General features: G+C 40.4%; 1 protein-coding gene across 2 annotated transcripts in view; it reads right to left on the bottom strand.

Moving 5' to 3' along the window:
- LOC148955750 (organic cation transporter protein-like) overlaps positions 1–13037 on the bottom strand; it is a 147152-nt gene extending 134115 nt beyond the window's left edge. The window contains exon 1 of one of the 2 annotated variants that reach the window (XM_089104074.1): positions 12968–13037. Coding sequence is in view for 1 of the 2 variants with exons in the window: in XM_089104048.1 (XP_088960174.1) it covers positions 12968–13010 (43 nt within the window). In the remaining variant the exon portion in view is untranslated. The remainder of the gene's footprint in view (positions 1–12967) is intronic. The other variant, XM_089104048.1, reaches the window with a different exon arrangement.
- Between the last annotated feature and the right edge of the window lie 282 nt (positions 13038–13319).

The following is a 13319-nucleotide window of genomic DNA, read 5'->3' as shown; positions in this document are numbered from 1 at the left end:
AATAATTTATATAAAATAAAAAAAAAACACTTTTTGTCCATCATCAACAACACTTCTATACAACACTTTTTTTTGTCAACTTAAACACTTTTCTATACAATAACACTTTTTGTACAACAGAAAAAACAGACACACACTCAGGGGAACAATAGCACAGTTGAACTTGATTATGAATTTAATTGTGTGGGTCCCCCCCCTCCCGGACCGCAGGGGGCCAGCCGGCCGTGGGCGGGACCCCCCCCCTGGGCAGCCGCGGGAAGGGACCCCCCCCCGGGAGCCGCGGGGCGAAAAACAATAGTTGTCATCACTGCGGCTGCTACAGGGTAGTTGAGGTTGGGTTAGTAGTGGTGGTGATGATGGCTAGTGCTTGGGTTAGATGAACAGTTGAGTTAGGTTAATTTATGAACAGGTTGAGGGATGGTTAGTTCAGGCTAGGTTAATTTATCCAGACCTAGTTGATTGCGATAGTCAATGCATTCAACTCGGTCTGAAATACGATAGTGGCCGTGGGGTAGGACAGTCACACCATTCTCGAGCACATAGACCTTGTCGGATATACATGACATTGCATTCTTTTCCACTCTTACAGTATACTTTTTATACTGTAGAGAGCGAATTGCAAGCACTTGTGCTCTTGGCACAAGGCTACTCTCTACATAGTCTCTGTAGACACTCATGTTGAAAGTGTTCTTTACAAAATGTGTAGGCATCCCTTTACATGCCTTCTGTTCTTCCCCACGATGTGATTCAACGCACTAGACTTTGGGACCCGGGACCACCCCCCTGGATATCAAATCACTCCCCGTCTCTGATTTTAATTTTAATAGTTGGTTGGGGGCTTGACGTTTCACCAGCTCGGGGTAGAGTGATGGATTCCAGTTGGTGAAATCCATCCGCGAGCTGATGTGTTCCTCCTTTTGCACATCACCCAATAAATCCAATTCAGTCCCATTTACCAGTAACAGCAGGGAGTTTGTATCACCTTAGTCAACTTTAACCTCCCCCATCCGTGGCCAGTGCACCATGCACAAATTGTAATAGAACGACAACATGAGCTTTTTTGAAATTTCCAGTACTGAACTACCTCCTGCAATATTCTTGTTCAGTACCACATTTCGCTTTCGCCTGTGTAGAAGAACCATGCCGGCCTTTATGCTCGTGAATGATGTAAAATTAGGGTCGGCAATAATTTGTGCACACTCTAGAGGGTCAGTCACGACGTCACAGCGAGATCTGTTACGTACGCTTTCACACATTTTGCCAAACGCTGAATTTAGAATGAGCTTATACATTTCCTTCTCCACCTTTGAATTTGCCCTAGAGCGTTTATCTACAAAATTGTCAATACAACATTTCAAGTAGGGTCGCTGATTGAAATGCAGGACATTGTGTATTTTGGGGATTTTGAAGCCAGTGCTCAGCATACAATGCAATAACACATGGTGAAAAAAAATATTATGCGTATTGTCAAAATAAGCCCAAAGGTTCTGGTTGGAGGGAGTCCAGTGCATCCCCATATCCTCAACCAATGAACGATTGTAGGGGCTCAGAGAGTCCCTGCTCACCGGTCGATTGATTCAAGGAAAGACAAAATCTTTGACTGAGTCGTGAAGCGCCAGCGGAATGTGACCATCAACTTCAAAGAACCATCCTTGTGGCCAATTGTCCTCGACGATGGTAATGTCGGGGAACTCACAAGGATTCTCAAGCCATTGATTGTTCCCACACGGCAAAGAGTAGTGTTATATTGCCGAGGGGTGCAACCAGCTCATGTCCAAGAACACTGCATTTGACTCTACCCTACTGCTTTGTCCGCTCTGATCAGTTGATAAGATACGGTCCCCAGGAAAAACAGACCCACCCCTCAGTGACCGCTAAAAACACATGTGTTGGTCTATGTCATTTATTATGCCTAGGCAACCATTTCTAAATTGTAAAATTAATTACCGCAAAAACGTGGGCGTGGACCATGAGTAACCTCACTATAACCCGAACTCTGACTAGATTTGGTCTGTGTTCTTACAGACTCTATCCAACAAAGTTATAATATCACTGGTCAAGTACAGTCTACAATATTCCCACCCATTTTTACAATCCCCCTTGAACCAAACCTTCTTGACAAACTCATACTCATTGGCCGTTAATTCACTGTTGGTCAATGAATTGTAAAAAGCTTCAATTGGAGGTAGTTTCTCCTCACTTAAGCGTGCGCCAGAACAGTAATAATCGTATGGATATATACCTTTGCATGTCAATAAGTCATAAATTTCACTGTCTGGAAAGTGGTGTTTAAGCAATAGAAAGCTATCAAAATTGTCGCTTTTTGCGCTTGAATCAATTGACTCAATGCCGTGGGGGAAAAACTAAAGGAATCTAAAAACATGATTTTATTCCAGCACGTATGCCGATTATCCACTGCCTGCCATTTAAGCTCGATAATTAAGAGCGTCTCGGCCGATTTGGGAATTATGTTAAAGATAGATTAACTCTAGAACCAGGAAATCTCTACTTCCCCTCCAGCTAGGGTCCTAATTTAAAGTAATTGGCCTGTACATTTCAAGCCATAAGGGGAGTTATGAATCCAAACCGGGATAAAAAAACTGCTCGCTAACATTTAAATTACATGATTGATGCGCAACCCCTCTAAAATTACTACCCCCCGAGGATATTTCCTGCCACAAATGGTCATGATCTCTAACTTTCCCCCTCCCCCTCTTTTCCCTTTAGTCCCCTTATCCACCTCTGCAAACTCCCCCTTACAAACCCAACATATTTTTTGATTTTTAATCGTGTGTCGATCCTCTGCAGACAACACCATTGGATAATGGGTATTTTTCAAAAGCGAAATAGCACCATTAGCCGTGCCAAACAGTTTAGTCAATGCCTTGTCCATGCACTACCGCTCATCCAATGTTTCAACTATTTCTAACAACTGCATGGTGTTAGAACTGTCTCTTTGCGCGTGGGCGTAGGACACTGCTACGGCCTGATGTTCTTTGACTCGGTTTGGATATTAGGGGTCATTCACATCCACCAGCTGAGCCTCACAGTCCAAAGAGATTTTTTTGCACTGGAGAAGATTGTTCTGGAAAATTTTGAAATGTAGAATTGACCTATCCCCTGAAACCGATTCCAGTGTTTGGTAGCCGTGGCGGCTACAATGCCTCATGTGATTTCGCAGCTTTAGTTCAGTCCAAAATCTAGATAGGCATGTTGGACAGTAGAAACGGGCACTCTGTTTCTTACCACCCCCCAGAACTCTACTAATGTCAGTGATAGGGTTAAAATGACCGATTGTGTTCGGTTGACTAGGTGGTGTGTAAAGCAACCAAACCCAGTGTTTAACCAAATCAACTGAGGGACCCCTTACGGGGAAGACCACCCCCTTCTTTTTTAAACGAACCCCATCTTCAAATTCTGTTTCGTATTGTACCACAGTAATGCCAATATTTAAATGGGCATTAGCCCTTTCAAACATGTCAATAGATCTTAGCGTCACTGGGTATTTTCCTTCTAGGCAAGAAAAATCTACAATGGGAAAATCGGACCCCTCCTTCTCATGTATAGCACAATAGTTTAAATTCTTCTTGGTAGCGTCCCAAGTTAGAGGCTCGACTGCTGAGATGAGGAAAGCATATCGGAAATACTTTTGACCTGTTTCAAAACAAATCTGCTGGACACCACGACACCCTACTAGATCTGGATTATATTTTAAAACTACTGACCTCTCAGGCCCCCCGCCTGCCCCCCTCTTAAAATAAAATCTTTCTTAAATTTACATATATTTACGCTTAAATTTTCAACAAAAAGAACTATAGATCCACTACCATTTTCATTAAAGTTCTCGAAATTCATTATAATTTGATCGACCCAATCCATGAAAACACCCCCAAAATTTTCTAAATTTGAATTAACCAAACGCATCTCGGAATGCATAAAATGATAGTAAACTTCACTTTTTCCATCATTCAAATAAAACACTTTTAAAATAATGGATACCTAAATTGAATCCCTACCTCCCCACAACTGAATTTTATTCTCCAGAAGCGCAAGAATTTTATCTACATAGTTGTGTACAATTTCTACAGGGTTAAAAACAAAATTACCAGACACAAGTTAATTAAAATGGTCACCGAACATTGCGATTAAAACAACTATATTTTTTAAAATTCTGTTGGAAAGCTGACATTCTGGGAGAGTTGTACCTCCCTCCCACGCGGGGAGATTACCACATCATCACAGCTGTTCAACAATATATGGTGAATGCTCCACCTCAGTTGGTCGTAGTTGAGTCATGTTTGGTTAGGATGGTTGATTGTTCCCTGGTTAATACCTGGGAAAAAAGGAGAAAAATTTCAAAGTGTTTTGTATTATCAATGGTAAGTACCCCGGTTCAACTGTGCTATTATCTAAATTAATTAAAAAATCATCTAGAAAGTCGTCAATATTATCTGGAATTTGATGTAAATCATCACATAGTGAATTGTTGGGGAGCTCCATATGTGTATGTTCTTCTCCTTCTCCAACTGACGAGCAGGGGGGAGACGGCGAGTATGGAACCAGGACAATCTGTAAATGAAAAAATAGCTTATTTTCAGTGTTCAAATCCTCCCCTACTGCTTTTAAAATTTTGAATATTATTGATTAATAGAATTTTGTTCATAAGAATTAAGATAATATAATATATTAAATAGAAGGAAAAAATTTTGTATTTTTTTTTCAGTTTTAAATTTTTTTTTTTTTTTTTTTTTTTTCGGTGCTTCCCCCGTGAGACTTCTCGGATCCAGGGCGCTTCCTGGGGTACTTTCCCTGACCTATGGTGCAGCCTGTGGCGCTCCCCTAGCCTGGGGGACACCCCTGTAGTGCTTTCCCTGGCCCGTGGTGCATCCTGGGAAGCTTTCCCTACCCCGTGGCGCATCTCTGGGGTACTTTCCATGGCCCTGGGCGTATCCTCTTACACTTTCCCTTGCCCATGGCACCTCTCGGAGGCACTTTCCGAGCATATTGCACATCTCGTGGTTGCTGCCAGGACCTTCATCGCTTCCCGCGATGCTACTTGGGCCCGTGGTACATCCCAATGTCACTTCCCGGACCCGTGGCACCTCACCCGGCACTTCCCTAACCTTGCCCCCACCGCACCCCCCGGACCCGTGACCTATCGTATAGTAGTATAAGATATTTAAAATTTAAAACATTTATTAGTAGGTTTTGATTTTGTTGAAATAATTCATCCCACTAAAATTTCAAATTAATACTCTTTATCTACTCGGGGAAAAAAAACATGATTTGAAAAAGATAGCCATCTACTCAAATTATAAACAAAACATTCATATATAAAGGTTTTTTTTTTATATTTGTATAGGCAAGGTGACGTATTAGTTTATATCGCAATATAACCTACCAAAAATTACTATGACCAGAATATAGTGACTTTTTTTTGGCTTCCCTAATCTAATTTATGACAAGGGTGAAAACATTACATAGCAGATTTTGATTTTGTTAAAACAATTAATACAAAAGAAATTTCTTATTAATAATTTTTATCTGCTCTGTGAAAAAACATGATTTGAAAAGGATAGCCATCTCCGCTCATGATATACAACTCATTCAGATATAAAGTTTTTTATCATAATATTTGTAGAGGCAAGGAGAACCATTCGTTTATATCGCAATAGAAATTACCAAACCTTACTATGACCAGAATATAGTGCCTTTTTTGGCTTCACTAATCTAATTTAGCAAAAGGGCGAATGCATGCACTTGACGTGATTCAAAAGGGGGAACATTATATTTCCTTTGGGGAGAAAAATCATTCAATATTCCCACTGAGATATACTTTTACGCAATGTTCGAAAATGTTGCATGCGCAAAAGGCCTATAAAAGTTGGATGAAATTGATAGATATTTCTATATGAAAGGTAGGAAAAAAACGCTTACATTTGCATATCCCGGCTGCAGTATTTGAATGCCCGAAGGTCCAGGCGAAACTTGTTGCACCATCGGTGGCGGGCTTTGTGTAGTCGGGGCAGGTAGTCCATAGAAAGCAGTTGTCCATTTACTCTTTAGTTTTTGTCCTGATTGCAGTGTTGTCTGCACAGATGGTTGCAGTTGTTTTGGGGTCGAGCCATCGTACTTAATAATGGATGGTCTTGTCTCGTCCACTCTTACTTTCTTGGGTGGAGGGGATTGGCATTCTTCACAATTGGCCTTAAAAAGAAGGGAAAAAGTTAGTATTGAAATAATTTGCCCCTTTTTTACAGAAAGAAAGTTAGTATCATCATCCATGTAATTTTGTTTCGACAAAGAATTTATCACTAAGAAAGCACAACGTAAAAAATTTCGTTAAATATACTAATTGCATTCTTTTTTTGAATCTGTGAAAGAAGACTCACTGAGCCGTTCAAAAGTCAGCCTAGATTATATATATATCACACCCCCCGGAAAAAAGCCCAAGGAAAATAACCCCCATGGAAAATATCCCTGAGAAAATACATTGGACCATATCCCTTCCATCCACCTAAAGATATTGAAAAAATTCTATTCAATTTAAGCATAATAAAGCACGGCGTCTTTTGCTTATACTCACCCCCCATTACTATTCACGTGAAGAAAAAGTTTGTGTTCACCTCAAAATGATTACGATAGACTTGTGGCATGGTCACCTCCCCCTTTCACCCCTGTCCTAAATATATTGTTAGATCATAATTTGAAAATAAAGAGATTTCACTGGTTCTCCAAAAAGAGGTTGTATATGCCTGCGCTTAATAAATTGCAAGTGTCTGCATGAAAGCGTTTTAATTTGACATGAGAAACAGTTCCTTTTGACTTTGGCTGCTGCGTTCGTAAACGCACCGGAAAGGGGTGACAGCTAATTATCCTATAATTAAATCATTGCGAGAATTCTGTAAGTCAAACCATAACAGACTGTATATTAAGGGAATGACAGAAAGTTGACCGTTGCTTTTAGATAAGATATAGAATTTATCGAAAATAAAATTAAGGTCGTAAACAGCTGGGGACGGAAGGATGGGGTTTACATAGCGAAAAAAGAGCGTATTTTACACTTTTTATCGAGTATAAACATCATATAGGGTCGTGTGTATAGGGGGGAGGTGGGGTTTTACCCGAATATAGTATAGGGTGACCACGGAAAACAAATTTATTTTGAAAATAAAAAATGAAAACAGAACTTAAATTGCTAATTGTGGCGATCAAGGCTTCAAGTTCATCAATAATTTCATGTGTTCTATCCAGTGTGTTCTGGAACTTTCTGATAATTTAATCAAATTGCATGCCCGTTATATACGAAATCTCAAGGGTGAATTGTTATATAACGGAGAAATCATATGTAAGCAGGCCTCTGATTGGCTGAGAAGGAGGATGTATCTGACTCTCTGATTGGCTGAGAAGGACACATGTGATCTAACTGTTTCCTATTCCAGGACACCTTGACATTCACCCCTCGCATGCACTTGTCCAAAAACAACAATAATAAATAAATCCCTCAGGCCTAAAGATTAAAGAAGCCTTAATGTTTCTTAATTCCCTCTTCGTGAATAAACAATTTCCCCGCCGATTATGTAAATCAATTTCTCAGGTTAAGCTAACCAAACAACAATGAAGCCATGTTTGTTTCTTATTTCCCACATAGTTAATCAATAATTTCAACTATCGATTATGTAACAAAGAGAATAAATAAGCCTTATTGTTTCTTAATTACCCCTTCGTGAATCAATAATGCCCCCGTCGATTATGTAAATCAATTTCTCAGGTTAGGTTAGCCAAACAACAATGAAGCCATGTTTGTTTCTTAATTCCCCCCGTCGGGACTCAATACTTTCCCCTAGTGATGATGTAAATCCACGGAAATTCACTTCCCCCTCGAGTCATACATAAATAACATTGTTCCCGGTCTAAGTAAATATGCAGGTGTACCATGCGTCCCCCCCCGAGTTATTCCACGGAGAAACAACCAATAAATCAATATTGGAAAAAGAGGTCATTGAGCGATTACGTAATCTTTCTCCTTAGGGACTCTATGACCATATTGTTTCATAATTCCCCACGCTCGTGAATCAATAATTCCCCCATCGACTATGTAAATCACCCCTCATGTCATTCGCACTTGGCTAAACAACAACAACAACAGATCGATTGACCTTGACACACCCACATTAGACTCGATCGATAATCCTTGAATAAATTATGTCCCGTCAGCATTAAACTAAATTGTAGATGGCAGCACATGTGTTCGTACGGGGTCAATAGGGTCACTTCTACTACGGAGGCACTCCGGAGGCATGCCTCCGGAGGCATATTCCAAAGGGCGCAATATGTAAATATATACAGCTTGCCTGCTATTCGGTATCTGTCGAATATTTCAGCACCTTCAAAAGCGATCTTTTAAAACTTGGAAAAAATCATTTACGGGTTTATTTGGCAAGGAAAAGAACCCCCAAGACTGAAAACAACTGATGTGTACCTAAAGAAGAAGAACGGAGGACTGCAAGTTTTTGAAATCCATGCAAAAACTAGGTAACCCTACGATGGCACTGATGGTGTCACTTTTTCCTATTACACATGCAGCGTTGCTACCAGCTTAAAAATAAAATTCCGATTTTTCTTCAAAAAAAAGTCCCGAAATTCAAAAAAAAAATCCGGGAACACGGTTTTTAAGTTATACAACATAGGGCTGCGCGGTGATGACGTAAAAAGCAAGGTGCGAAAATCAAAGTACCGTGAAACGTGGTTTCTAGTTGTAACTAACAACTGATTGTCAATATTCCAAGTATTATTTCGACGTGAAAACGTTCTGGTGGATTAGTAGGATCTACGACAAATATTTTAGGCCAAAACAATTCGCCAAAGCTCAGAAAAAACGTGTCTACGCATCCACGTTTCATCGTTATTTGAATTTCCCGCCCAAGAATTGACGTTACGCTTCGGAGTCCAATTCAATATGGCTTGACCAGTGGTAAAAGTAGCCTTTTATCACGTCTTCACACATCCCTTTCCCTTTTATCATACCTGCTTTTCTGTTTAGTGGCTGTGCCAAGACGCACCCTTGGATCTCGGATTCTTAATTGTACTAAAAAAAAGGAATCTGCTGCTTTGACATGAAAGAAACGGGTTCTGCTGAATGCATGATATACAGGCTGGAGTCACAGTAACCCTGGTCTACCAATGCGGCAGTTAATGTGAGATCAGCATTCAGCTGGAACCACTGGCACAGAATTCCTATGTCGTCAGGGAACGGCATTGCCATATTCTGCGTGTCAACAGAGTGGCATCTTCGCCCAGACAAGTAGCCACACTGTATGACCCGCCCAACTAATACTCTCTTTCCCCTGCCAACCGGTCTATAAACGCACCATTCACCGCTACGCAATTCCGATTTCACACCGACCTCTGCATTGGTTTGTGGCGACTCACGTAGTCCTGCTCGTCGGCCCTGGACCATCACCCGTTTTAATCGGTCACTACTCAGCTTCTCAAGCTTTACCTCAGAAGCCACAACATCGTGGATTTTTTATTGGTTTTATGGAGCCGTCAGAAGTCTTGACAAGACAGAACCTAGAATTTTTTATGTTCGTCACAGGCTCACTAACCCAATTTTTCTCAACTTGGTGTTTCAGACAGTGAGCAATCACTGGCAAATCTTCAAAGATGCCGTCACTTTCCGAGCCCGATTCAGTGCCAGTCGCGGAAGCCTTTTCGTGCTTATCGGACAGAGTATTTTCCTCTGAGTCATCGTCTGAGTCACTGTCGTGAAATACAGAAAGACGAACATTCGGTACTTGGTGACCGAAAGCAGAAAGTACATCTTTGGGTATCAAGGCTTTCATTATTCGCTGGCTTTCAATACGAGCTCGCCCTAGCTCGAGCTTGATTTCATCGTCCCCGGGCAAAGAAAAATCGGAGCTGACAGACACAACACCAATGGATCTAACTCGCTTGGCCTTGGGCAAGGACAACTGTTCATTAGAATATTGAGCTTTAAAGTCCGTTATACTTTCATATCGACGAATTCGATGTAGAAGTTGGAGGAACGAAAAGTCTCTTACAGTACTTTAAGTGCTGGTTTGAGACCGCATCTTCCTAAAAAAATCTTCACACGGTTGGCTATTCATGTCGGAGAGTTTGAAAAGACGTTCGAGCCCAAGCCGTTTGAATCGACGAATGAGAAGCACTAGGGAATGCATATTTATCTCTAGGCAATGGTAAAGGTTTGTGGTAATAAAATTCTCGTTCAAAGCATAATGTCCACTTTTTAGGACCCAGGATCTCCAATATCGACCGCAGTAAACAACACGACCAAGTAAAGATAACCTCTCAAGAGGAGACAGTTTGCCGTCGTAAAAAACGCGCCGTACGCTTTCCATAAGCCAAAGATAAAACTGTTCCTTCGCTTCCAGGAACATGCTGTTTCAGGTGGGCTGGAGGCACGGAGGCACAGCCGGAGGCATGAAGGAAGGGACACCTGCGACGGTCAGTTATTAGCCCCTCGAAGCTAATAACAAAAATTATAAATACCAGAAAGCTGGTTTATCAACGTAGAACAAAAGACCCGGTTTTTCAATTGGCCGATGCGTTTTATACCCTATTCCGTCAAACACCTATAAAAAACAGGCTCACTTTTGATCACCAGACGAAGCTCCAGGATAACTAAAATCGCCCGAGAACTGTGATGACCCTACGAACGTATATTTTATATTTTATTTAATTTTTTTTTTGTTTATAAGGCCTTTTTGTCCTGGGAAAGAAATTTGGCATTGCGACGTTCCGTACTAATGCTTAGAAATTATGAATATACCAGGATACTAGGAGTGCCTCAGGTCAGGAGCAGCTTAATGAAAAGGCCTTATTATCATACAAAAGGGTTGGAAATGAAAACTACAGTTATTTAATCGAAGGTTAGACGCCAGCGCTATACCAAGTATTTCAACCTTGGAGATATCCCCAAAACAATACAGCCTCAAAACAGGGGGCCTTAATCAAAGGCCCTTAAATCAGGTAAGTATGCAGACAAATTTCGGGGAATCTCTTTATTTTAAAAGAAAGAGATTTTATTTTCCAAATTGAATATGAATCACTAAAAATTTGTGATAATTTCAATTTTTTCTTTTTTTAGGGGGAAGGGGTAAGCCCCTTCCCCTCTCAGCACGTCCTATCTTAAATAGCAGGAATACCATTTGGAGGGTCGGTTACAAGAATTTTTGTTCTATGCGATTGATGCTCCTTAGGAAAGCAAACAACTTTTGCGTTTTCAGCGTTTTAGTTTGGTAGTTTTTTTTTTTCAGATTGTATAAACCTATATGATTGAACCTAATATACGATTAAAACCTATTGGCAGCGTAATTGATGAAGCCATGCATAAGAACTCCGGCGACAGCGGTTCAAACTCATTTACCGTAAAACCCATCGAAAAAGGCCCGTTAAATCTCACAAACAGGCGAGGGAGGCGAGGGCAGAATGTTCTGCACTTGTCGGTTATCCAAAACACACTCAAGAAGTGAAGTTAGGTTAACCATAATGACACATACCAAAATATGAAGAAAATATAATACTTTTAAACAAAATTATGGAAACTACAACAAAGAATCATGGAAAGCAGGCCGCCCAGAACGCAATATATTAAATACCTAACCTAACCACCTCTGTATATTAGATAATTAATTAAAATATACCTGCGTCGTTTATTTCACGAAAAAATAAGCTAATTATAACCAAATGCGAGAGAAAAACCGGTTTACTCAGATCAAAGAAAGCGAACTTGTTGAGTGTGTTCTGGAAAAAAGACAAATACCGATTATTTTTTTCAAAATCTAAGAGGGCAAATAAGATTTTTTCAACATTTAGAGACGGGGCAACAAATCTAGGGGTAGAACTGTCCCCCAAACTGACACTCCCTTTTCGAGGAGTGGCAACCCTTAAGGCAAATATATCCAAGAAAGTGGCAAGGGCAAGGTTTTTTGCAATGCTCCTTTTCGATGGCTTTATATTATGACAAGTACTTAGTAGTAGTAGAAAATACGATCCAAACAAACAAATTGTTTCTCTTGACGACGGCAATTCGAGATATGACCGAAACGTTCAGATTCCAGGCATCGTTTGGACGATTCGGTCTCTTACTAAAATATCTCTGGCACTTCTGTATTCATTTTGTACTGATTATGAAAAGTCAGTCTGGTTTTCGGTACTTACGTGTTATTGCGACGACACTTTGTCCTTGATTTGTAACGAGACCGATTTTCCGTGTCTACTCAGAGATAATCAGAATACTCTGAGCCAGATAAAGTACTATGCAGGTATATTTTAATTAAATATTTAATATATAGAGTTGGTTAGATTAGGTTCGGTATTTAACATAACTTGTTCTTGGCAGCCTGCTTTCCATAATTCTCTGTTGCAGTTCCCATAATTTTGTTACTAAAGTATTGTTTTTTATCGTTTTTGGTATATTTCAATAGAATTAACATAACTTCACTTATTTGGTGTGGTCGCTATAACAGGTAAGTACCTCATGGGCGTAGGGAGGGGGGGCAGCTGCCCCCCCTAGACCTTCAAATTTACATTAGATATGGCTGAAAAGCAGATGGTTTGGAAAAAGCAGTTGATAGAACTCCATCACACTATCGACTCCCCCCCTAGACAGTATGCTGCCTAATCCTGCATACGCCCATGAAGTACCTGGTTTTCTTTAAGTTCTAAGAAGAGACTATCCCACAGCAGCATTCAATTTCATTTTGACGAAAATTGTACATATTTCAAAAAATCAATAAAAAGGCACATAAACAAGAACAGGCAGGTCCGCGGACATCTATTTTGTAGGGGGTGGGGGTTAAAACCTAAAAGAATAGTTATATATCAGAAAAATCTGGAGGGGTGTATGGGCCTGATTCCCTGCCTCAGTAAGAAAAATGTCATCATCTCCCTTGCCATACATAAAACCAATGGACCAACATACCATAAAAAACAGACTCCTTATTGCTCCGGCTAGTTCTTGACATATTACTCCGTGAGAATCAAAGGCAGACTGTGAAATGACTATTGCGTCACAGATAACCGGAACACTCGTGACGAGGAAGAAAGAGAAATCGGGCGTGGTGAGAAACAAAATAAATATTGTTCATTCAGCTCAGCCGTCAAAGCGGGTTGAAACACTAATCCAAATCGTTGATGACCTACCTCAAACTTGGGGTTTCTCTACTTTAGAACTGATATACTGTTAGTTGACCTTATTACTGAGTAGGGAAACTGTAATTCACTTAGAAAAAGAACAATATTCAGAATTCTTATTGGGGGGGGGGGGTGATTCC

The sequence above is a fragment of the Artemia sp. Qi Xiang Cuo genome, chromosome 2 (genome assembly GCF_049724085.1).
Source record: "Artemia sp. Qi Xiang Cuo chromosome 2, ASM4972408v1, whole genome shotgun sequence".
Taxonomy (NCBI): domain Eukaryota; kingdom Metazoa; phylum Arthropoda; class Branchiopoda; order Anostraca; family Artemiidae; genus Artemia; species Artemia sp. Qi Xiang Cuo.
Note: the sequence above shows the minus strand (reverse complement) of the source record. Positions and strands in the feature narration are given on the sequence as shown.